The sequence below is a fragment of the Cryptomeria japonica genome, chromosome 5 (genome assembly GCF_030272615.1).
Source record: "Cryptomeria japonica chromosome 5, Sugi_1.0, whole genome shotgun sequence".
In the NCBI taxonomy this organism is placed as follows: Eukaryota; Viridiplantae; Streptophyta; class Pinopsida; order Cupressales; family Cupressaceae; genus Cryptomeria; species Cryptomeria japonica.
In genome coordinates, this window is record NC_081409.1 from 609,828,001 (window position 1) to 609,853,206 (window position 25,206).

Consider the following 25,206-nt stretch of genomic DNA (forward strand, 5'->3'; position numbering starts at 1 on the left):
AAAAAACCATAGTACAACAGGTATTGCAAATGACAATTCCCATCAAGGTGATAGATCTGTTGCAAACAATGCCATAACCAAGAGTGGCAATTACCAATACAATTGGTGGCAACTGGCAACAAGAGAGTCCAAGGAGTATGGTGGTATTGGTGGCAAGCAAGCCGCTGATCCCATGTTGGTGATAGTAAACATTAGGAAGCAGCTGGCTATAATGGAGATGGAGATCATGGGAAGGAAACTTATGAACACAATTGTAGATGAAGGATCAAGAGTGAACGCTCTACTAGAGGAGACGCAAAAGTTTCTTGGAAAGCCGACCTTGTGGCCATTGACATTCCACCTGGTAGGTGCTAGTCAACACGACATCAAGCCTCTGGGAACATTGATGGCACAAAAGGTGACAATTGCGACACAACAATTTCTTTTGAACTTTGTTGTCATTTCGTTACAAAAGAAGGCGTACAACGTGTTGCTTGGCAGAGGATGGCTGGTGGTAGCCAAAGCGTATCATAACTAGAAGAGGAACACATTGTCCATTGATAGCAACAAAAGGAAGTTTGTAATTGATCTCAAGAACCAAGCAGTCAGTGAAGAGTTGGCATCCTCCAATTCAGAATTAGAAGGGGGAGAACCAGAGATAGATGAATGGAGAATAGAATTGAACGATGGAGTGCTTGATTTTGAGGACTGTTTCGAGGATGAGACGAGTTCTCTCAACGACCTATTCCATTGGCAGATGGAGGACTATGAAGTATTCTACCTTGAGTGCAACATCATGTAGATCACAGAGTTGGACAAGGAAGAGAACAAAGCATTAACAAGTGAGACATTTCCACCCGAGTATGGGGAATATAAAGAGGGAATTGCAAAAGTCAATGACACACCGGTTCACAATTTTGAATGAGATAAAGAAATAAAATATGACGAGCCAAAGATGAAGAAAGTAAACTTGGTTGACGAAGATAATCCAAAATCAATTGTTGTTGGCGATGAGTATAACCCAGTACTAAAGTCAAATACATTTAATATCTTCATGGAGTACATGAATACCTTTGTTTGGACCTACAGAGACTTGAAATGCATACCACTAGAATTGTGCGTACATAGAATTCTCCTCGTACTTGGAGCACAATTGGTGAGGAAGAGGTTGTACAAGGTGAACAAAAACTATGTTGCCAAGGTGCAAGAAGAGATAGAGAAAATGTTGGAGGTAGGCATAATCTTTAAGATGGAGACAAGTGAATGGGTCTCACCAATTGTAATTTTCTTAAAGGGGCAAATAAAATCAAAATATGTGGACTTCAGGTGTTTGAATGTTGTAAGTATCAAGGACCCATTCTTGATCTTGTTCATTGACACTATCTTGGAAGAAGTTGCTGGCCATGAGATGTACTTGTTAATGGAGGGATTTTTTTAGGTACAAACAAATAAGTATCGCTGAAGAGGACAAACTAAAGACTACCTTTATAGTGGAGGATAGAGTATATGCAAAATATTGTATGCCATTCGACTTATGCAACACCCTAACAACATTAGTAGATCATTCTACATATCTTTGATAAGATGTCTGTTGGGAATTTCAAAGTCTTCTTAGATGATTGGTCAATACATAGTGGCTTGGTCATTCATTTGAAAGTGCTCAAAGAATGCACAGAGGGGTGCAGGAGAGGACGATTGGCACTGAATCCAAATAAGTGTAGGTTCATGGTACCCTAAGGTAAGTTACACGGCCACATAATTTGCAAGGTAGGACTCATGACCGACCTAGATAAGGTAAGGGTCATCGTGCAAATGGAGGCACCCAAGAATGTCACATGGGTAAAATTCTTCCTTGGGCACGTCGGCTACTACAAAAGATTCATTAAGAGCTTCGCCCAAATTTCTTACTTGCTGGATATGTTGACAAGGGACAACCATTCAATGGGCGGATGAGCAAGGAAAGGCTTTCAGTGAACTCAAGTCAAGATTGGTCGGCACATCTATCTTGCATACCCAGACTGGAATAAGGAGTTCCTCATGCACGTAGATGCCTCAAATTATGCTATTGGGGCTACACTTGCACAAGTGAGATTACAAGGGCTGGATCATCGGGTGTTCTTCGCTAGATGGTTACACTCGAAGGTAGAGAGGAACTATAGCACGACTAAAAGAGAGGCATTGGGAATCGTGTACTTTGTGCACAAGTTTCGTCATTATTTGTTAGCAACACTATTCACATTCTATGTAGACCACCAAGCCCCTATGTACGTGGTGAACAACCCAATCATTTAGGGGTAGGTAAGTAGATGGCTGCTCTTGTTGCATGAGTTTATGTTCACAATCATTGTATGACCCTGGAAAAGCCATGCCATTGCTGACCAATTATCAAGAATCAAGTTAGGAGAGTCACCTGATGGTGTGAACAAGGACTTTCTGGATGCTTACTTGTTCCTTATTGCAGCACTGCCACCATGTTATGAAAGCATCAAAGAGTACTTGTCCACCTCTACTTTCCCCAGAAAGATGCCGCTAGGTGAGAGGAGGAAACTCACTTTGAAAAGTAAAACCTTTTAGCTTATAAATGGTTTGTTGTATAAAATGGGTCCTAACCATGTGTTGCAAAGATGTGTCATACAAGAGGAGATACTCACAGTACTGAAGGAATCACATGAAGGCTTGGCTAGAGGTCACTTATGACCCGACGCTACAACACATAAGGTCCTCCTGGTAGGTTTATGGTGGCTGATGGTACGCATAGATGCTTGGGAGTGGCTGGTTGGATGTGATACCTACCAAAGAATCGACAAACCTCTCAAGAGAGACTACATGCTCTACAAGAGTTTTGCAAGGGACTATGGATTGACAAGCAAAGCAATTTGAAAATGAGAAAAGAAAAGTGTATGCATCACAAAGACGAAGCAATGTTTATTATACTTTCAGCCTGTCTAGATTTATATTTTCTCAAGTCTAAATTTCAAGCTTCAAGGGAACTATATGAATAGACATTAACAAAGTTATACAGTTGAAGGAAACAAGGAATTTAGGACATGGATTCACCAACTCTCAAGGATGATTTGGGATCCCAATATTATAGGGGTTGCCATTTGGGAAGATTCAAAGCTACTAAACTTGCATTGCTTGAGAATGAGCAATTTTGGGAAGGCCGGATTGTCATGCATCCTTTTCCAATTAAATTAATTGAGGGCCCATTTCTATAAGTACTGTAGGCTAAGGAATAAAGTTGGCCCAAACTATCATGAATAGGAACATACAAATAAATCAGGGCAAACACACCTAGGCACTTACAAATGGCATTGGGTCTTCCATGACCATGGTGATGAGGTGAATGGGTCAACATACACAAAGATGGTCTTGTTGCTTCCTTAGATGAAGCAAGACAATTAAAAAAAAATCCACGAACTGCTTCTTTACATGCTATCTTATCAGCCATTTTAGCTATAGGACTTGCACACATCAAATCCAACAATCAAATTATATCCAAAGAAATGGGTGGTGTTACTTTATCATCTTGTTCTACGAAACCTTCTTATAACATAATTTAGATATAATAATCTTAATTAATCATTGAATTAGAACACGAGTGGTTTTGTTGTGACGTATTCACACATCGCCCCATTGCAAATGGGGACCCCTGCTTTTTGCTTTCTAGGGTTTGTTTTCTAGGTCTTTTAGGGTTTTGTCTGTTAGCCTTTGCAGGATGAGTGCTGTCGAGGGGATCGTTGGATTACAGGCTTTGCTTGAGCCAGGGTGAGTCCATAGGGCCCCAGAATTAGGGTTTCTTTGAGAGTCTTCCTTAGGGCCTGGTTTTGCTCTCATTGCTAATTGTGTCTTGCTTTGTGAGTGAGTATCATTCTTGAAGGTCTGAGTTAGGTCGAGTTGGTGAGTGATGAAGTCTGGAATGTCATCCTGATCTTCAAATGCCCTAAAATTTGGCTTAGTCTGGAATGCCCTGATCCTGAAATTTGGTGGCTAAGTCTGGAATGCCCTGATCCTGAAATTTGGCTAAGTCTGGAATGTCCTGATCCTGAAATTTGACTAAGTCTGGAAAACTGAAGAATCCTCCAAAAACTAGATTTTGCAATATAACTCCTGGAGGTCCGAAACCACTCTCAAACATCCTGAAAGTATATATGGAATATAACTTAAAGTATAAGTTCTTATACTTAAATATTATATTCCATAAAATGATCCTGACGGAGAGTCCAAAATGTCAAATTTCGCTCCTGACCCTTCCAGAGGGTCCAGAGCGAAAATCTTATTTGAGCTTATTTTTCACTAATTTTGGCTAACTTTTTATGTGCAGGGTCTCCTGGAATGAAGATTGGAGATCATTTGATACATTTGAAGATTTGGAAGTATGCAAAATGAAGAATTTTGGACAAGGAAGGCAATTTCGCTCCTGACCCTTCCAGAGGGTCTAGGGCGAAATCATCAGGAAGCTTCATTAAGCCTTGATCAAACCTTGATATTCCTCAATTTTCACTAAATTAGCCAAATTCAAGACATTTGGGAGGTTGAATTAAATTCGCATGAATTAAGGCATTTACAATTTAATTAATTAATTTCTAGGCCTTGAAATAATTAAAAAAATCCACCTTTGAGCTTTGGAATTAATTTAAAAATTAAAAAATTATGCTTAAGCGCTCAAAAATCATTATTGTGCCTTTACAAACAAGTCGGCCATCTTTTGAGAGGAGTTTTATTTTATTTTATTCCCTATTTGCCAAGTCGGCCTTGAGGGAAATCAAGGTGAGCGCCCTATATAAGGGAGGTGTATTGTAGCATATTCAAATCATTCTTTCATTATCTCTCATGCGAACTTGAAGAGCATATTTGGAGGTGCGAAATTGAACAAGTTGGAGGATAATTTCCAGATTTTGGAAGGTGTTTGAAGGCAAATTTCCAGATTTTGAGAAGCTAGTGGAAGGTGAAGCTTTTTGAAGGCTAATTGAGGTGTAATTCATCCAAAGGAAGACCACAATTCAATCCTTATCCAGCAGAATCTGATCTTCTTCCTTCATTTTTCAAGGTTCATAGTTAGGCTTTCAAAGGAGAAGGTATGAAGAATCCTTTTTGAAGTTCTTATTCAAGACTTGCTTTGATTTCATAGCAATCTTTTAAAGTCTGAAGTCTTGAAAAATCTAATCTCCATTCATAATTAATTTGAAAATTTAGAATTCTGGATTTATCATGTCATTTTCAAATTAATATCTTAAATCATTCTCTTGGAAGGTCCTAAATTCTATGCTTTAAGGTATGATGCTCAAAGACTAACTTTAATCTTTTGTGTAGGCATCAAATGGCGACCCCCGGAGTCGGAGGATCAACTACTTGGCGGACCCTCATCAAAGAAGATCAAGTCAGGACAAGGACGACCTCCTCCAATCCAGTTTCATTAAGGACGACCTTCTCCATCTATCTTCTAGTCCAACAATTGAAGGAAAGCATCGCCAAATTGAGCATCAACCAAGTGTTAGATAGGGTGGCATCCCAATCATCACTCCTCTAGTTGGATTGGTCCACCTCAGCGTGTCCAGATTCAATGCACCTGACTCATGGGAGATGGCACAAACTTCGATGTACCTACCCCGGTTATCCATTGGTCGAATATTCCAGAGAAGACATGTGTCCAAATAATGCAATTATTTCATTGGTCAGAATTAAGTTGGTTGTAACAAACCCTAATTAGGGTTTCATTGTAAAATCTTGGCCATGGATCTCAAATTGATCTAAGCCATTGAATTGTATTGTGGGCATTATATAAGCCCTGGCTCCTCATTTGTAAAGGCTAATAGTTAGTGAATAGGAGTCAATAATAGTTAGTCAGTAGTTAGAACGTGAATAGTTAGCTAATAGTGGATAGTCAGTTGATAGAATAGCACTTAGAATAGAATAGAGAGAGAAGGCAAAGATTGTTGCCAAGATGTTGCAAAAGACTTGTAAAACTTCATTGAAGAAATGGTGAAATCTATAGGTCGATTCAACTATTTGCATGGTCTCTATAATTCTCAAATTTGATTTCATGTTATTAGATGAGTGGAAGAAATGTGTTTGATTGATGGTGAAATTTGTATTTCCATACTACTAGCAGTTTGTTGATTACAGACTTGCCTTGTGTAGTCAACTGGAATCATTCAGCTTAAGCTCAACTTCAATTGTCGCTTCTTCACTGATATGCATCAGCTTGATGGTGTCTATGCCTGTAGCGATGATCTGAACATCATAAAGCTTTCCTCCGAAGATCGCACTAACCATGTGGAGATGGTCCTGCGATCTCAAAACAAGACTTAGTTAGAATTTCATCAAACATCAATCATTGCTCCTACATTTCTTAGTATCAGAATTAGATCCTTTCCTCGCCCTCGTCCTTTTTCCTTTTTTCAAAATCTAAGCCAGTGAAATCCTGTGATTCCAGCAAAACAGACGTTTAGGTCGTCAAGTGTAAGTCCCCTTGTGATTCCAGCAAAATCACATCATACCACAGAGAGCTTATCCACACGTAGAGATCCTACATACAAAGAACCTTGAAGTCATCCCGATTGATCCTTTTCGCGACATCTTTAGCATTCGGAGACTTTATTCAAGAGAGGATAAGGTACCCTTTAGGTATTTTATTCTGTGTTCGCATGTGCATAAAAAACACATCAACAGGTTTCCAAGTCAACTTTACAATATTTAACATGTTGATACATTAGTTGAAACTTGCTTATTATTTCATTGCTTCTATTCAAGAGTGAAAATATCTTTTTAGTAGTCACATTCAATAAATTTAACATAAATATGATAATTAGCATAGATCTATGTAGATACTAGCATAAGCTAACCATGCAATTGCTATGACAAAAAGAATGATTGTGAGGTGAGCTTGTAGTGATCGGGGAGGAGAAAGTGCAAGCCCATACAGCTAGAGAAAAAGAAGTTATCCAAGATTATGTTGGTATGTTTTCTATAGATAGAATTTCTAGCTGTTTTTTTAATTACACAAAGTGGTCCATGGTCCAACATCTTGTATCTAATCTTGGGCAGAGTGGTTCCTCTTTATCTTTGTTTGATTTTTCTATGTATTTTTTTGCTGATCCCATGTACATAAATTTCTAAGAAACAATTTTAAGCATTTCAAAGCAATCTTTTCTTTTGTATTAGTGTTCAAGTTTGAAATGGTAAATCTAACCGATTAGTTCTTTTTCATATGTGAAGCTATATTGAATATGAGATTTAATATAGTAATTATTGTCCTTCAAATTAACTATTGTCAATGATATTTCAAATTTGCAAAGTTTTCATTGAGTTTCTGCATCTCTACACAAATATCTTGTGAATGCGTTTTTCAAATAATCTTCCACCATTATTTCAAACAGGAATAGTTCTATCTTCTCAAAATTTCCTATAGCATTTTCTTCTTGTAAATGTTCAATTTTTCTTTTTGATTGACCAATATTCTACCAATTTGTAACCACGCATTCCAAAACATTTTGTAATGAAATTTAAATTCTCCAAGGCAATACTATAAACATGTAAGATATTTTAGAGAAGCTAATTTTTTATATTTGACAATTTCCAGTTTGTGAATTGCTAACGAGCTCAATTGGCTCATTAGCTCTGTCCAAAATTTGAACAAATTATGAATTACAGAATGAAGTATGGGATCCATAAATTTACCTTTTGTGTGATTCTTCATACTTACGAGAAAATATCTTTCGGATGAGGTATGGTTTGTTCTGATTGAGAAGTAGAGTAAAAAAGGAAGGATTAATCCTTGAAAATCACTTTGATTTGGACTAATTTTCTATTTGTTGTTTTCTTATTTAACTCGACCCGAAGATTCACTTCAATTTGAGTGGAAAATAAATTGAAGTTCAAGTCTAATTATACCAATTCTGTACTCTTTGGAACATATAGGAGATGAAATTTTGAATTTTGAGCACTTATGTAAGAAAAGTGTAAAAAACTATAGTCATTTACTTCATTGTATTCTTTTGAGATGTTATATGATATATCCATGTTTATTGGACCTTTTTTCTATATCTAATAGATAAAAAATGATATGGAGTGTTTGCAAACTACTAAATAATACTGATATGCTTCCATAAGTAATACTTCATGTTGGTGTAAATAAATTGACTATATGTCTTTGCCTCCAAACAAATGTTATGTCGAAACTTGTTTTGGTATCTATTAATACAAGATATATCAATTTGTATATTAAAAAGAAGATTTTACCCCATTTTAGAATCCTTCAACGGATATGTGCAAAATAGCTTTCTATTCCATTTCACACAGGGTCATATTTTCTTCAGTACGAGTTAAGGGGGTCTCTTGTTGGACCTTTACTTCAATATAAAGAACACAATGAGGAAAAATACATTCTTGGACTTCTATTTTGATGATCTGAGTATCCTTCAAAAGAAATTAGATGAAAATACAATGATTTCTTCAGGGAAATTCCCAACAAAAAAGACACAGCTCCTCTATCATCACATTCATTATAGCCACTATTCTCATTGCACAAAATAGTGCACCACAAATAAGAGCTAATGAAACGACGTACAGTCCCATAGAAACACATCTCAATTCCTTGCGGAACAAAAAGCATTTAATCAGATGACATTAAGGGTATCAGGTTCCTACCAAGGTAACTTGAAATTTTGACCACAAAAAATCCTAGTGAACTTAAAAAGAGGAGACAAGAAAAAAAGAAACTGCTTATTTTTCGAGACCCTATTATGGGTTCTATCTATAGCAGAGGATTGAGAATCATCATGTCACAAGTTCAAATCTGGTTCCTACAATGTATACTTTTATAAGTATGAAAAAGGATTGAAAGGCCTTATTCTAGTATATTTTATTAGGTATTTAGAATAATCATTAGTAATTCTCTGTTTTAGAATCAATAGGGAGTTCATCCAAGTTATTTCAAAGGGTGTCATTGTCATAGAATAATAACTACTTGAAATAACTTGAACTAGAGAGTAATTTTGATATCTTCAATGTCACCTTCACAGCAATAGTACAGACAGAGTGAATGATGAGGAAGTTAGGTATGGACATTCATGGGCATGCAATCAATTCACCAATCCAGCTTCCCATAAAGAGATGGAGGAGTTCCAGAACAAATACAATGAGGAACCAGAGAATAATAAGAAAGACACCAACAGAAGAGAGCATGGAGTGGGGGCAGTAAGGTCCAGTGAAAAACTCTGTGTGGTTTCCCCTCCTCTGGGGTGGAAAGACTGGGACAAGCACAGTGAAACCAGGAATCAGTAATGCCTGCTTTACAATCAGATCAGTAGAGACTGTAGTAGCGTTCAATATGATCATTTGTATGTCTCTTTTTGCACACTTTCAGCAAGTGTTTTCTATTGTCACCTCTTGTATAGGATGCAATAGGAATGGGGATGAAACTGCTATTAAAATACTGTATTTTGTATAGAAAAGAAGCTATAAAATGCTGTATTGGAAGCGGGTAAGACTGGTATAAAATGCTGCATTTTGTATAGAACAGCAGCTAGTTAGAACTCGATTTCTCTATTTTGTATTTTGAACAGTGTTTCCACTATATCTAATACAAAAAAACTAGAGAGCAATTTTCTCCATTTTACTCTTTTTGCATCTCGTAAACAACAGGGTTTAACTACCTATTAGATAGTTTCCAATTCATCTCGAAGGTAAAAGAAAATGAGTGAGAGTCTCAACACTATATTCTTAGTCACTTTGTAAGCTCCTAGGTCTTTCTTTTTCTAGTTTTGGCACTTTTCTGTTGTAATTAGTGCACTTTCATATTCTGTTAAGCTACTTTGGTCACTTGTGAACATTTTATAGCCTTTTTTTTTTCTCTTGGTATTAATGTAGCCTTTTTATGGTCGTATTGTTGATCGGGCCATTTTGTACTAGCTTAGTGCTGAAGTAATCTATAAGATGCATACCATTACAAGGACATTGACTCTTAATGCCAATTACAGTCAAATGTTCTCTCTCTCGTTTGATCAACAGGTAGGACCATAAACATGATTTCAGAGTAGAAAACATCATTTCAAAAGTGGATTACATAAAGAAACTTACAGGAGGTAATCTGAAACCTTTGTTTTACTGATCAGTTGCGTTTTTCCCTGAAAGTTGCTCTGATAAACCACAAACATGGCATTGTTAGATTGATGGTTTATCATTTATTAGTACAATGTTTGTTAATTTTGTAACGTCGGTTGTACTATTTCATGCTTCCGATATATAAATATTAATTTGATTACATATACTAATATGTTAACGTTAACTAATGATAAATAAAACCAAAGTTAACTTATCGTGTTTGACCAACGGTTACACCGTTCATGGTATCGAGTGGTAAAGCGATTCTCAAACAAGTCGCACTCCTTCCGATCGGGTAAGTAAATGGTGACTAGTTTATATACTGTGGTGAGAGGTACGTAGGGACACATGGGAAGACACATCTCTTCACTACGTAACCCCTCATCCACTTATATAGCATGCTTACATTGAGGAGGATGCACACACCGAAATTGATAAGTGTGGTGCATCTTTAAAACACGCTATAGCAGATAAAATACAACTTTCAGATCATATCTCCATCTCTTCTATTTTGATCACAGAATTTTGAAAGAACGTAACATGGTATCAGAGCGAAGTTAAGGAAGATCATATTAAAATTCTGTAACGATCTCATAAACTTTCACCAGGCTCTTGCTAAGATCACATTCCCATAATCTTAATGGCAACCGGAGTTAGGTTCGAAGATAGATTAGATGGAGCATCAAATTTTGTATCTTGGAAATTCAGGATCATGCTTGTTTTGAAAGAAAATAAAATTGACTCCCATGTCAAAAGTGAAATTCCTGAACCCTCTGATGATACAGAGAAAATTCAGTGGAGCAAGGACAGTGAGAAGGCCCTTAAGATAATTGTGGATTTAGTAAGAGACCACATTGTACTAGTTATTTCTAAATATGAGACGGCCTTTTAGATGTTCAAAGCACTACTGACATTTATGAAATCAACAACACTAGCAGGGCTCTCACCCTAAAGAATCAACTACATCATATAAAGATGAATAAAGGAGAAACAGTTACATCCTATTTCTTGAGGATCACTGAGCTTAGGGATCAACTATCCACTATTGGACATCTAGTAGACAACAAAGAACTTGCTATGATGGCCCTAAATGGACTTCCTACCTCATGGGAATCGTTCATTCAAGGAATCAGTGCTCGTTCTAAATTTCCTAAGTTTGATAGATTGAAAACCGATTGCATTCAAGAGGAATCTCGGCTTGTCACAAGAGGAATAAAACAAAACAATGGTAATGTAGACATTCAAGTTGTAAAATCTAATTCCCACAAGAAAGGAAAGAAGAACTTTAAGAGAAAGAGGGACGACAGCTCAAATGGGAAGAGGTCAGAGAGACATTTCTGAAGTACAATGTTTCAGATGTGACCAATATGGGTACTATGCAATGAAGTATCCAGACCGGATCAAACAACAAGCTTCAATGGCAGAAATTAAGAAAGGGAGTAATTCTGAGAAGCTAGTCTTCTACTCACCCTTCTCTAGTCAAGTCACCTCCAATTTCAACACATGGGTGATTGACAGCGGAGCATCTCGACACATCACTGAATTTCATAAGCACCTAGATACACTTGTGGAAAGTTCAAATGAAGAAGTGACAATTGGTAATGACTCAAATTATCCAGTTATGGGATTAGGAACCTGCAATATCAACCTAAAGTCAGGCATATCCCTATAGCTGACTGGAGTTCTATTTGTACCTGGTATAAAGAGAAACCTTGTCTCAGTTTCTGCACTTGAAGATAAGGGTTACAGATTAACCTTTATGGAAGGAAAGGTACCTGCTTGGCCAAAGAACTCCACCATCAAGAAAGCCCATACCATTGGAGTAAGACAAGGGAGCCTCTATAGACTTTGCACCACTCCTAGCCTTGATTCATGAGACTCCAGATTCGAATGAACTTTGGCACAGAAGATTAGGGCACCTTCATTTCCATACCCTACCTAAGATAGAGAAGATGGTGATCGGCTTACCTGTTGTGACCATTTCACACATCGCCCCATCAGAATGGGGACCCCCTTTTTTTCTTAGGGTTTTGCTTTCCCTTAGTTAGTTTTTCTCTCCGCTTGCTTGGTTTTGAGTGAGTGAGTGGTTGCGTGGGCTGGCTAGATTAGGGCTAATCTCTGAAAGCTCGTTTTAGGGTTTCTTCCAAGCTGAGTCTGGCCTAGTTTTTGGAGGTCGTTAGTTGTCTGCCTGGAACCTTAAGTTTGCCTTAATGAAGTATTTCCTTTCAGGAGAATCAGGATGGTGAGACTGAAGAGCAGGGTGAATAGGTCTAAGGTCAGGATAGGTCTAATTTGATGGTTTTCTTGTTAGAGTCATGTTTTCTTCCAGGTCTGAGTCGATTGAGCAGAGTCAGTGATCAGAAGGAGATCGAAGTGGTGATTTCAGAAATTGATGAGCAAATGCACCTGATGATGATTGAAGGAGTTTTGGAAGAATATGACCAAGATTGTTGACTTTTGAGGCATAATTGAGAAAGTTGATACTTTTTTTTGCCTTGAAGGAGAGTTTTTAGGCTTTGAAATGATGAAAGCCAGTCTAGGAGGAGATTTTCGCTCCTGATCCTTCCAAAGGGTCCAGAGCGAAATCTCCCTTTCCTGCCTTCCTTTGGCCTTGAAAACCTAGTTCGACCTTACCTAGACCAAATTGGATGGAGATTTGTCTTGATTGTGAAGCAGGGGAGTTGATTTGATCAAGTTTGATGGAGAATGGAGTGAACCAAGGTAAGAAACTAGCCAGGAATATGATTTCGCTCTTCACCCTTCCAAAGGGTCCAGAGCGAAAATCCTTGTGGCTTTCATTTTCTTCTCAGTTTTGGCTAAGTTTTGTTTTCTAAGGCATGTTTGAGGATGAATTGATATGTTTTTGCCTGGAGATGGAGTTGATTGATTTTGAAGAACAAGATTTTAGGCGTAAAGGAGAATTTCGCTCCTGACCCTTCCAAAGGGTCCAGGGCGAAATTCATCATAAACCTTGTTTGTTGCCTTGAATGGGTTAGAAACCTTGTTCCTAAAGTGGAGAATGATCTAATTTTGCCTTGTGAGGTGGTTTGAAGCTTGAAAAATGAGCAATCTAGCCTGAAATGAGATTTTCGCTCCTGACCCTTCCAAAGGGTCCAGAGCGAAAATCTTCTTAAAGCTCATTTCCTCTTGAGTTTGGCCAAGTTTTGATTTGCAGGGTATCTTGGAAGGAAGGTTAAACATCCTTGTTGCCTTTGAAGGTTTGAAAGCATATAAAAATGAAGGATTTTGGACCAAAAGGGAAATTTCGCTCCTGACCCTTCCAAAGGGTCTAGAGTGAAATTCCAAAAGCTCTTATTTTTGCAATGAAGAAGGTCAAGTTTTTGATTTGTTATGACGTGGATGGAAGTGAAATAACTTGTCTTTGCCTCTTGAGGTCGTTTTGAAAGGGAGAAATGAAGAATCTAGCCCAAGTAAAGATTTTCGCTCCTGACCCTTCCAAAGGGGCCAGAGCGAAAATCTCTCTAAGAGACATTTCTTGCCTTATTTGGCCAAAACTTGATGTCCTAGGCATGATGAGATGAAGAATGAACATGATAGAGCCTTTGGGGATGTTTAGAAGTTGTGAAAATGAAGGATTCTAGCTAGGAAAGGAAATTTCGCTCCTGACCCTTCCAGAGGGTCCAGGGCGAAATTCCTTATAAACCTACCTTTTGACCTTTTTTGGACATGAAACCTTATTCCTAGGGTAATGAAGGATGAAATCCTACCTTGCAAAGAAGTTTCAAGTTTTAAAATGATGATTTTGGGTCAAAAATGAAAATTTCGCTCCTGACCCTTCCAAAGGGTCCAGAGCGAATTTTCTCAAAATTTCTTTTGCTATCAAGTTTTTGCTAGATCAAGTGTGGGATAAGGCAAAATCAAGAGGAAGTTGCCCTTAAGAGTGACTTTAAGTTGCTAGAGACCATGAAAGATGAAGGAATTGAGCCTAGAAGTGATTTTTGCTCCTGCCATAGGGTCCAGAGCGAAAATCCTTAAAAACATCTTTTCTTTCAATTTTTGAGCAAAACCAAGCTTGGACAAGGGTGTGAGAAGGCATTTGGATTGCCTTATAGTGGATTTTGGTTGCCAAGAATGCAAATTTTAAAGCCTAATGAAAATTTCACTCCTGACCCTTCCAAAGGCTCCAGAGCGAAATTTCTAAGATTCACCTTTTTCCTTGCAATTCAAGACAAGATTTTGGTTTTTATACCCCAGAGAGGAGTGAGACAAGATGTTCTATGCCTTGGAGGTGATTTGAAGTTGAAAGGATGGCAAAATAGCCCTAAAACAAGATTTTCGCTCTTGACCCTTCCAAAGGGTCCATAGCGAAAATCCTAAAACCTACTTATTCCTTTCAAATTTATGCTAAGACAAGACTAGACTAAGGTAAAAAATGCCCTTGAGACTACCTTTGAGTTGATGTTTGTTTCCAAAAGTGATGATTTTAGGCCAAAGGAGGAATTTCGCTCTTGACCCTTCCAAAGGGTCCAGAGCGAAAATCCTAAAATCTCCTATTTTGCCTTGCAAAAACAAATCAAACTTGGATTGGGTGAAAGAAGAGAACTATTTCCTAGCCTTGTGAGGTGGATTGAAGTTGGAATGATGAAAAATGAGCTACAAGCAAAGAAATTCGCTCCTGACCCTTCCAAAGGGTCCAGAGTGAAAAACACTAAAGATACCTTTTCCTTCAAGATTTGAGTAAAACTAGGCCTGGATTACAGTGAAAGAAGCTATTTAGAATGCCTTGGAGAGATTTGGACCTTCAAAAAATATGAATTTTGAGCTCAAGAGAGAATTTCACTCCTGACCCTTCCAAAGAGTCCAGAGCGAAATTCTGGATAAGTCCTGTCCCTGGCTAGGTTGTTGAGCAAAATTGACCTTTTTTGCCTTGTGAAGATCAAACCAATGCTAGTAAGTTGAGAAGTGGGTTCAAACTGAGCGAATTTTGATGAATTGAAGTGAAGGAGATTGGAAAATTGGCCTGAGAGGTGAATTTCGCTCCTGACCCTTCCAAAGGGTCCAGAGCGAAATTCATCAAAAGCAGTGTTTCCTTCAAATCTTGTTGAGCCAACTCAGTGGTTGAGATGAATAGACCCTGGAGATTGCCTTGGAGAAGGTTAATGATCAAGCAAAGATGAATTTTGACCTAAAAAGAGAAAATCGCTCCTGACCCTTCCAAAGGGTCCAGGGCGAAATCCTCAAAAACAACTATTTTTCATCTTTGTTAGATTGAGTCAAGGGCAAGTTGCAAAATTGTGAAGACAAGGACACGGGAGATTGCAAATCTAGGTTGTGAAGATTTTGATTCATGAAGTGAACAAGCTTAGATGAGGGGTTCAAATAAGCCTTGAAAGGATTTAGACCTACATCACTTTGGATATTTTAATGCCTAAGGAATGAAGATTCATCAAGCCTTAATCAAACTTTAACATTCCTAAGCTAGCCCATAATTTTTCACTAAATTAGCCTATTACAAGACATTTGGGAGGCTGAAACAAGTTCGCATGAATTAAGGCATTTATAATTTAATTAATTAATTTCTAAGCCTTAAAATAAATGAAAAATCCACCTTTGAAGCTTTGGAATTAACTTTAAAAATAAAAAATTATGCTTGAGCGCTCAATACTCATTATTTTGCCTTTACAAGCAAGTCGGCCATCCTTTAAGAGGGGTTTTATTTCATTTTATTCGCTATTTGCCAAGTCGGCCTCAAGGAGAATCAAGGTGAGCGCCCTATATAAGGGAGGTGTATTGTGACAAATTCAAATCATTCATTCATTGTTCTCATGCGAACTTGAAGAGCAGATTTAGAGGAGCGAATTCTAGCTAAGTTGGAGGCGAATTTCTTGCAAGTTGGAGGTTAATTTCCAGAATTTGCCAAGTATTTGAAGGCTAGTAGAAGGCGAAATTCTTTTGAAGGCTGATTGAAGCATAATTCATCCAAAGGAAGACCAGAAATTCAGATCAAACATCCTTGCCCAGCAAATTCCTCATCTTCCTTCTTTCATTTTTCAAGGTTGATAGCTAAAATTCAAGGAAGAGGTATGAAGAATCAGATTTTTGAAAATTTTATTCAAGATTTAGTTTGATTTTCCATAGTAATCCTTTGAAAAATCTAAGTCTTGTACAATCTGATTTTAATTTAATTTGAAAATTCATAATTCTTAGATTTATCATTATTTTCAAATTAATATTTAGTTATTTCCTTGAAAGGTCTCAAATCTCCTATAATGAAGACATTATGCTCAAACCCTAACTTTAAGCTTTTGTGTAGGTATCAAATGACGACCCCCAAAGCTGGAGGATCTACTACTCGACAGGCTCTCATCAAGGAGGATTAGAGGAATGACGAATTGGAGACCAGGATCGTGTCCAAGTGGAGCAATATCAGAGACACCAACCTAGGAAACTTCAATGTGAAGAAGTTTCGGGAAGCGCCCTACATCGGCAAGCCGTCACCTGTTGCAAAGAAGATAATTGAGAGTGGCATCATCAAGGCTGCAGGTTTCCCTCCTGCAGTCAAGTGTCATGAGTTGATGATTGAATGTGCCCGACACTATGATTCACACTCAAGGACAATCGTAGCCGAGGATGGAACTATGTTAGCCTATCTTTCGGAGGAAGCTATAAGTGAAATTTTTTATCTCCCGGAACATAGAGACATGATCTACAAAAGTCTAGAAGGAGCTAGGTCTATCTATGAGGATGATCTTGATTCCTGCTTGAACTTCATTAACAAGAGTTGGCTACTCAAGAGCAGACCTCACCTGAACAAGATTCCCAATACACCGCACAGAATCGACTTCCAAGAAGAATTCAAGGATTTGATAACCTTGCTCAATCGGGTCACGGGTGCCTCTCAAGCTTTCTTCTTTGACAAATGGATGTTCTTCTTCATACAATTGATTGTCCAAGGAAAGGGAATGCTCAATTGGGCTAGAATCATTAGCAACAGCCTGGATGTGCAGTTGAGAAGACTAAGGCCTACCAAGTCATTTCACATGAGTTCATACGTTGTATATGCCTTGATCAGAGGTTTTGAGTATGTAGGACTACCTCACAGAGGAGTTGTTGGAAGAGGACCCAGAGAAATAAGAGTTTGTGATTCTTATGTTCAATTACATCATCCGCCAAGAAGTGACTACAAGCTAGTCAATGACACCTTCACGATGAATATTACCAGGATATTGCAAGGTGGGATTCACAATCGACTGTCTCTGGACGCATAGGAGCTCGTGAAGAAGCATGGTGCATGGTTCATCCAGTTTCCAAAATTCACATACATCAGAGTTCATGGGTGTCCTTCACTGCCCTACATGTTACCAAGATATCCTACAGACAGGATAGTACTACTTGAGGTGACTAGACAGTTGGCAGCTTATTCGAAGGCATCAAGACACAAGCATGGAAATGGGATTCCCGTACCCATCATACCAGGGAACTCAGTTGAAGTGTGTCCTAATACTCAGGCCGTGGAAGATGCGGAGAAAGAATTGTCTCTATATTCATTCACATCCTTTGCCTCGAGAGAGAATTTTTATCCTCATGGTCATATAGAAGAAACAGTTGGGAAGAAGTACAAGCATGAGTTTCAGGTGGAAGACTTTTGGATGAATGTCCAAGATGATGTAGAGGTCAAAAGAAAGATGCATTCCAGGTTACCCTTGGATCTCATCAGGATATGCAAAATTTATAGAGTAGCCAATCAAGCCCAGGATAATGGTAGATACCTCCAGTCATCCTATGAGAAGGAAGATAAAGAAGTGAAGATAGATTGGAATGAGCCCGAGGTTTTAGACCTAAGAGCTTTGATGTCTCCCGTTTTATCTTGCACTCGTAGATGGGTAGATGTACAGCATCAAAAGTTGAAGGAGCAGAATGTATCTATGACATTCACGTTGGAAGCAAGACCAGAAGAAGGAGAGGCAAGTGTGAGTGAGAATACTTTTCATTCCAAAGGCTCCAAGAGGAAAGAAGGACCTGAGAAGAGAGAACCTTCCAAGAAGAAGCAGAAAATAAATCCTGATCGCCCACCAAGCACATCTTCTAGGCATGAAAAGGAAGCAAGTCAAGGAGAAGATCAGAGGCAGATAGTGTATGAAATTGATGAGTCTATGGAATCCATGGTACCGAATGATAAACAAGGAAAAAGACAGACACCTCAGCATTCATCAAGTCAATCTCCCCAAGTTGGTGCTAATGAGCAACAAGAAGAAAAGAATGATGATGAAGCAACATCTCCTTTCCGGGAAGATAGACCTCTACCTAAAGAAATACAAGTGAGGGAAACAATATCTGCTATTCCGGATTGGCTGAAAGAGAGGCTGACAAGGGTAGTTGTGGTTGAAGAGGAAGAACATGTATTTGACTTGGAAAGCCTTATAGGAAATTCTCATGAAGTAATAGAGAAGAAGAAGGCCACAAAGATGTCAAAGGTAATCAGAGATGAGACAGGATCCAGAAAAGTGCAGATAGCTACACCAGTGGTGGACAAATATGAGGATGAGATTCTAGCAGAAGAATATGATCTAGAAACATTTGATCTTGGTCCACTTACCACCGAGCAGGCTATGGAAGAAGCAACTGATTCACTGAAAACACTCAAAGACAAACTCAAAGAGGAAGTGGAAAAGAATAAGAAGCTTGAAAAGGAGGTCAGTGCTTGGAGGAATTATTTTAGCCATCTTAACCAGCCTTTGAGACGACAGGATCCAGCAATATCTCCTTTACATGCACTTCCTCTTGAATCAATAAGTGAGGGAGAAAGGGTGAAGAGCCTAGTTCAACTCATGAGTTCTTGGATTGATGAATCTCACAAGGTAGCCGTTGAATTTGCAACAAGAATGATGAAGACAGTTCATCGAGCTATCTAGGTCCTTGAGATTATCCATAATCTAATGATAACTGTGGCTGCATTCACTCACACTAGAGATGTTATCATCCCAGTCTTACAAGTGATAAGAGAAACACCAAGACGAATTCTAGTGCAAGAAAATATAATGGATGGAGGAACCCATAGCCTCCTGCAGTGGTCAGCTCTGCTCCAAATGAAGGAAGTCCTTTTTGAAGACGTCAACACCAGATGTAGCCGAGTTGAAGGCACCATCCATCCAATTCAAGACAAGGTGTTTGAGGTGTTGTGTACCATCCTTGACAGGCGGATTGAGATCGAGACAGATGTGGACATCCAAGAATTGGAAGACAGAATCAAGGTCATCTTTTGCAAAGGAGAGAACATTGCTACAGAAAGGCAGCGAGATCAAATGTATGCTACTATGTTCCTGATTGAGAAGACCAAAGAACTTGAGCCTGGGTGGAAGACGACTCTTCTCACTGCTTTTGATCAAGTCCTTCACTTGGAAGAATGAATGAAGAATCTTCTTGAGATTCCCATTGCTGAGATTGAGGGAATTGTGTCCAGATTCATTGAATATGCTAGAAAAGAGCATAGGAAAGGGAACAAGGTTCTAGATGAAAAGTTGTTATAAGATGATGTGGCAGCTTAATTCCTATTGGTCTATGTCTCCTCATTATTGGTGCCAATTTTTATTGGCTATGGATTAATAATGTTTATCTAAACAGGGACTTTTTTGTAACAAACCCTAATTAGGGTTTAGGTGTCAAAATCTCAGCCATTGATCTTCTTTTGATCCGGGCCGTTCATTGTATTTGAGGATGCTATATAAGCCCTCACTCATTTCATTTTGAAAAGGGAGAGAGAGAGAAAGAAAAAGTTAAAAAGTTGGAGAGAAATAAGTTTAATTTTGTTAGTAGCAAATTTGAGTAGTGAAGAGAGAAAGTTGAACAATTGTTGGCTATGAGATCAATGAAATATTGAAGTTATGGTGTTTTGTTGCAATCCTTGTGGCTATCTTCATGGTTGTTTATCTTCTTGAATCACTCTCAGTAGAAATAGCATTTAGATTTTAAGTTTGAAGGACGAATGTTGTGCCTGATCTTTGATAAGACTCACATTCCAAACCACTAGCTCCTTACGGATGGTAAGAACGCCTTGTGTGGTCAACTGGAAACATTGAAATTGATTAAGAGTTCAATTATCATTGGAAGTATTGGTACGTATCTCCCTGATAGTATCTATCTCCTTGGTGATTTGAAAATCGTTGAATACCCTTAGAAGATCGCACCAATTCCAGTGGAGTTGTAATCCTTTGGCGATACTGAAATTGGTAGAATCTTATCAAAACTAGTCTTCATTAAGTCATTCTTAGGATTAGTTTAAGTATCTCTTCCTCGAAACCCTTATCTTTTGATCTTTTTTGAAAGTCTGTTAGTATTAGGAAAATCCTGTTTCCTCATTTGGAAAGATAGTAGCACAGACAAGCTTTCTGTGAAAGTACGTAAGGCCCTTTGAAGAAACAACAAACCCAACGACCACTGGTGCTTATTCGCGAGTAGAAATCCTACAAAGCAGAACCTTGAAGTCCTTCTGATTGATCCTTTTTGCAATATCTTCAGCATTCAGAGACTTTACTCAAGAGAGGATAAGATACCTTTGGGTATTTTATTCTGTGTTTGGTCATGTACAAAATACACATCAACATTACCCAAGCTAAGTCAAAAATCTGAAGGAGCCTGCAAAGAGTGTGCCTTGGGAAAGAATACTAAAGGGTCTTTTAATTCTAGCAACAATAAATCCAAAAATGAATTAGAATTAGCTCATTCCGATTTATGTGGATCCATGTCTGTACCCTCATTAGGGGGATTTTTATATTATGTAATATTTGTAGATGATTATTCTAGGAAGACCTGAATATATTTTTTGAGGTACAAAGAGTCCGAAGAAATCCTTTCTAAATTTAAGGAATTCAAAGCTCTTGCAGAAAATATGACAGGTAAGAAAATCATAACCTTACGAACAGACAATGGGGGGGAATACACTTCTGATATGTTTAAAGATTATTGTATAAATGCTGAGATTAAGAGGGAGTTAACAGTACCTTATAACCCACAACAAAATGGGGTAGCTGAAAGAAAGAATAGGACTATAGTAGAAGCTGCTAGAGCTATGTTGTTTGACCAAAATATAGAAACCTCATTTTGGTCTGAAGCATCTAGGACAGCTGTGTACATTCAAAATAGATGTCCTCATTCTCTTCTTGACAATAAAACCCCTGAAGAAGCCTTTACTGGCAACAGACCTGACATAAGTCATTTCCGGATCTTTGGGTGTCCAGTCTATATTCATGTCCCGAAAGAAAAGAGGTCAAAGTTAGAACCTTCTGGAAAGAAAGGAGTATTTGTTGGGTACAGTGAAACCTCTAAAGCCTACAAAATATACATACCTGGTCAAAGACAAATTGAACTAAGCAGAGATGTCATCTTTGAGGAAGACATAGCATTCAGGCGGTCCAAAAGCTCTAATGAATTAGAACACCAAGATCCTCCTACAAGCGTGGATGAGGATTCGACCCCTGAGATTGAGAGGGAGACCCCTGAAGATGCTGAGCATGAAGTTCAAGGCTTACCTTTAGAAGAAAATTATCTCGAAACTAGGAAGAGACCACTTTGGGCTAAAAAGATGCTTCAAGAAGCTGAAAATTATGTTGCTCCAAAGGGGACCTTAAGAGAAAGTAAGAGACCTAACCTATTTTCCAGTTATACTGCCTTGATGAGTGAGATCATTGATGCAGAACCTTCCTGTGTTGGAGATGCACTCAAGCATCAAGTTTGGAAAGATGCTATGTCAGAAGATTATCGGTCAATTCTGAAAAATGATGTCTGGGATATTGTGCCTAGGCCTAAAGGAAAATCTGTGGTATCTTCTAAATGGCTCTTCAAAATCAAACATGCAGCAGATGGCAGCATTGAGAAGCACAAAGCAAGGTTTGTTGCCAATGGTTTCTCACAGAAAGAAGGTATTGACTACGAAGAGACATTTGCTCCTGCGAGCAGTTTTGGCTATTGCAGCATCTAAAGGATGGAAAGTCCATCAAATGGATGTCAAGACTGCTTTTTTGAATGGTAAGATTGAAGAAGAAGTTTATTTGGGGCAAGCTGAAGGTTTTGTGATTCATAAGGCTGAATCACATGTCTGCAGATTAAAGAAAGCTCTTTATGGACTGAAACAGGCCCCCAAAGCATGGTATGAAAGAATTGATCACTATCTCTTGGAATTAGGGTTTTTCAAGAATGTAGCAGATCCAAATCTCTACTACAAGGTAATCAATGGTGAATTATTAATTCTTATTCTTTATGTTGATGATCTACTAATCACAGGAGAGGATAATTGTATTTCTTGATGTAAGAAAGAATTAGCCTCTGAGTTTGATATGAAAGATTTAGGAATTCTTCACTACTTCCTTGGATTGGAAGTTTGGCAACAGGCAGATGGTATTATCCTTAATCAAGAAAAATACACCATTGATATGCTGAAGAGATTGAGAATGTTGGATTTGTAGATCCATGAGCACACCTATGGAGACAAATCTGCACAAGCTAAAGGAAACAGCTGCAGAATCAGAGTTTGCAGATCCTGCACTCTACAGACAGATTATTGGATCTCTGATGTATTTGGTAAACACAAGACCTGATATATGTTATGTTGTAAATGCACTAAGTCAGTTCATGTGTGAACCCAGGGAAATACATCTTGTTGCTGCAAGCATATTCTGAGATATCTTCGAGGAACTATTGGTTTTGGTTTGAAATATAAACATGTAGAACTTGATCTACATGGATTCACTGATTCTGATTGGGCTGGAAGCATAGTTGACAGGAAAAGCACATCAGGATGTTGCTTCAGTTTAGGATCAGGAATGATCTCATGGATATGTAGAAAACAATCTTCAGTTGCTCAGAGTTCTACAGAAGCTGAATACATTGCAGCCTCCATGGGAACAAGAGAAGCTGTATGGCTTCGGAAATTGCTTGTAGGACTGTTTGGTCAGCCCTTAAATCCTACTGTCATCTACTGTGACAATCAGAGTTGCATCAAGCTTTCAATGAATCCAGTATTTCATGATAGGTCTAAACACATTGAGATTCCTTATCACTATGTTCGAGATATGGTGGAAAGGAATGTGATCCGACTGAATTATATTAGTACAGATTGCAAACATTCTTACCAAGCCTCTATCCAGGATCAAGATCGAACACTTTAGAGATAAACTTGGTATGGTCGAAAATGTTATTTAATTTTGAGAGAGAGTCTCATTTATTCTGATATACTAATATATTTAAAGATGTTTAGTGTGTAAACTCTTTTATTTGTCATGTGTGTGACTCCATGATTGCATGGGCTTTCTGTGAACATTATTGAAGGGTGACGACTTTTCAATAATGAACACTTGTTTCAAATTGATATTGTAAGGTGACAATTTTACAATTATCAATTTAACTATCTTGATGGATATCATGTGACTTGATATCTGTTGACATGTCATGATAGTATATATATCTCTGAGACATTATGGTAGATATCTACTGGTTGATATCATTAAATAAACCATAATTATGATAGAGATCTTCATGGTGAATATTATGAACATAATATTCGTAGACATGCCATGAAATCATTATCAGTATGGTAGGCATCATGTGACTTGATGCCAGTGCACATACCTTACTTGATAACTATGAGTTATGGTGAGTATCATGAGACTTGATATTCATTGTTGAACCATATCTTTGAATATCACTATGGTGTGATATCTCCTCTCTTCACAATCAATGGATGAATTGTGATGTTTTCTCTAACATGAAATGTGTCCTCCCTAGTTAAGAGGGAGTGTTAATTTTGTAACGTTGGTCGTACTATTTCATGCTTCCGATATATACATATTAATTTGGTTACATATACTAATGTGTTAACGTTAACTAATGATAAATAAAACCAAAGCGAACTTATCGCGTTTGACCAATGGTTACACTGTTCATGGTATCGAGTGGTAAAGCGATTCTCAAACAAGTCGCACTCCTTTCGATCGGGTAAGTAAACGGTGACTAGTTTATATATTGCAGTGAGAGGTACGTAGGGAAGAGATGTGTCTTCCCACGTGGGTAGACATATCTCTTTACTACGTAACCCCTCATCTACTTATGTAGCATGCTTACATTGAGGAGGATGCACACACCGAAATTGATAAGTGTGACACATCTTTAAAACACGCTATAGCAGATAAAATACAACTTTCAGATCATATCTCCATCTCTTCTATTTTGATCACAGAATTTTGAAAGAACTTAACAATGTTGACTGCTTTCTAAAGTAAGCTAATCATTAACTTGCTGGTTGTTCCTTGTACTTCACCTAGAAATGTATTTGCTTATTGATTGTCATCTAAATGTGACCAAAAGAAGTAAATGATCTAAAGTAGTTGACCATCACCAATGTTGAATTGTTGCACATAAATATTGTTGACCTCAAATTGATTGAAATCCTTAGTCAAAATTTCTTTGTGGAAATAATTTGGTTATGGCTAAGTCAAGTTTTCTCTTGGATTATTTATATGTTAGTACTTAGTTAAGGCTACCCATGGGACAGAGATTGGTTAATGACTCAACGTTTTTCTATATACAATAGCATTTTAAGTTTTAACCCCTTTCCAAACCAACTATTGAACACCAAAATACAGTTTTTAACTTCATGTCCATGTAGTTTTTTCTCAAAACCAGGGGAACTATGTTTTACTTATGTGCACTTGTACTGTTACTTGAGGCTCGTCCAATTTCTAGCAAAGTACTTGACAAGTTGCTCTTTTGGGGAAATCTTTCCAACCTGTCTTAATGTGGTTAGTTTCTTTGGGATAGTGAAAGTAGTATCTAAATAGTTTCAGTAAAAAAAATTCTAGTTTTTGAAATAGTTTTTATCTAAATGCAATGACATCTCAATATCCATGCAAACTAACATTTAGAACAAGCAGTTTGGGGAATGTGCAGTTTGTGATTTGCCGGGATGGGAGTGGTGATTTGCATGCTTTCCACAATGTTTGTCGTCACCATGCTGCTCTTGTTGCATCAGACAGTGGGAGAAAATCTTGTTTTGTATGCCCTTATCATGTAAGTACCTTTTTTAATTTAGATTTCCAGAATTGTTTTTTATTTCTAAATATCCTTCGTAGTGAGTAACTCTCGTAGACCAAACTATTCACTGTGGAAGCTTTC

At 37.9% G+C, this 25,206-nt stretch overlaps 1 protein-coding gene across 1 annotated transcript in view; it reads left to right on the forward strand.

Moving 5' to 3' along the window:
* Nucleotides 1–25,206, forward strand: part of LOC131065139 (choline monooxygenase, chloroplastic) — a 201,685-nt gene that overhangs the window by 36,649 nt on the left and 139,830 nt on the right. The window contains exon 3 of the mRNA XM_057999568.2: nucleotides 24,966–25,101. Coding sequence (XP_057855551.2) covers nucleotides 24,966–25,101 — 136 coding nt within the window. The remainder of the gene's footprint in view (nucleotides 1–24,965; nucleotides 25,102–25,206) is intronic.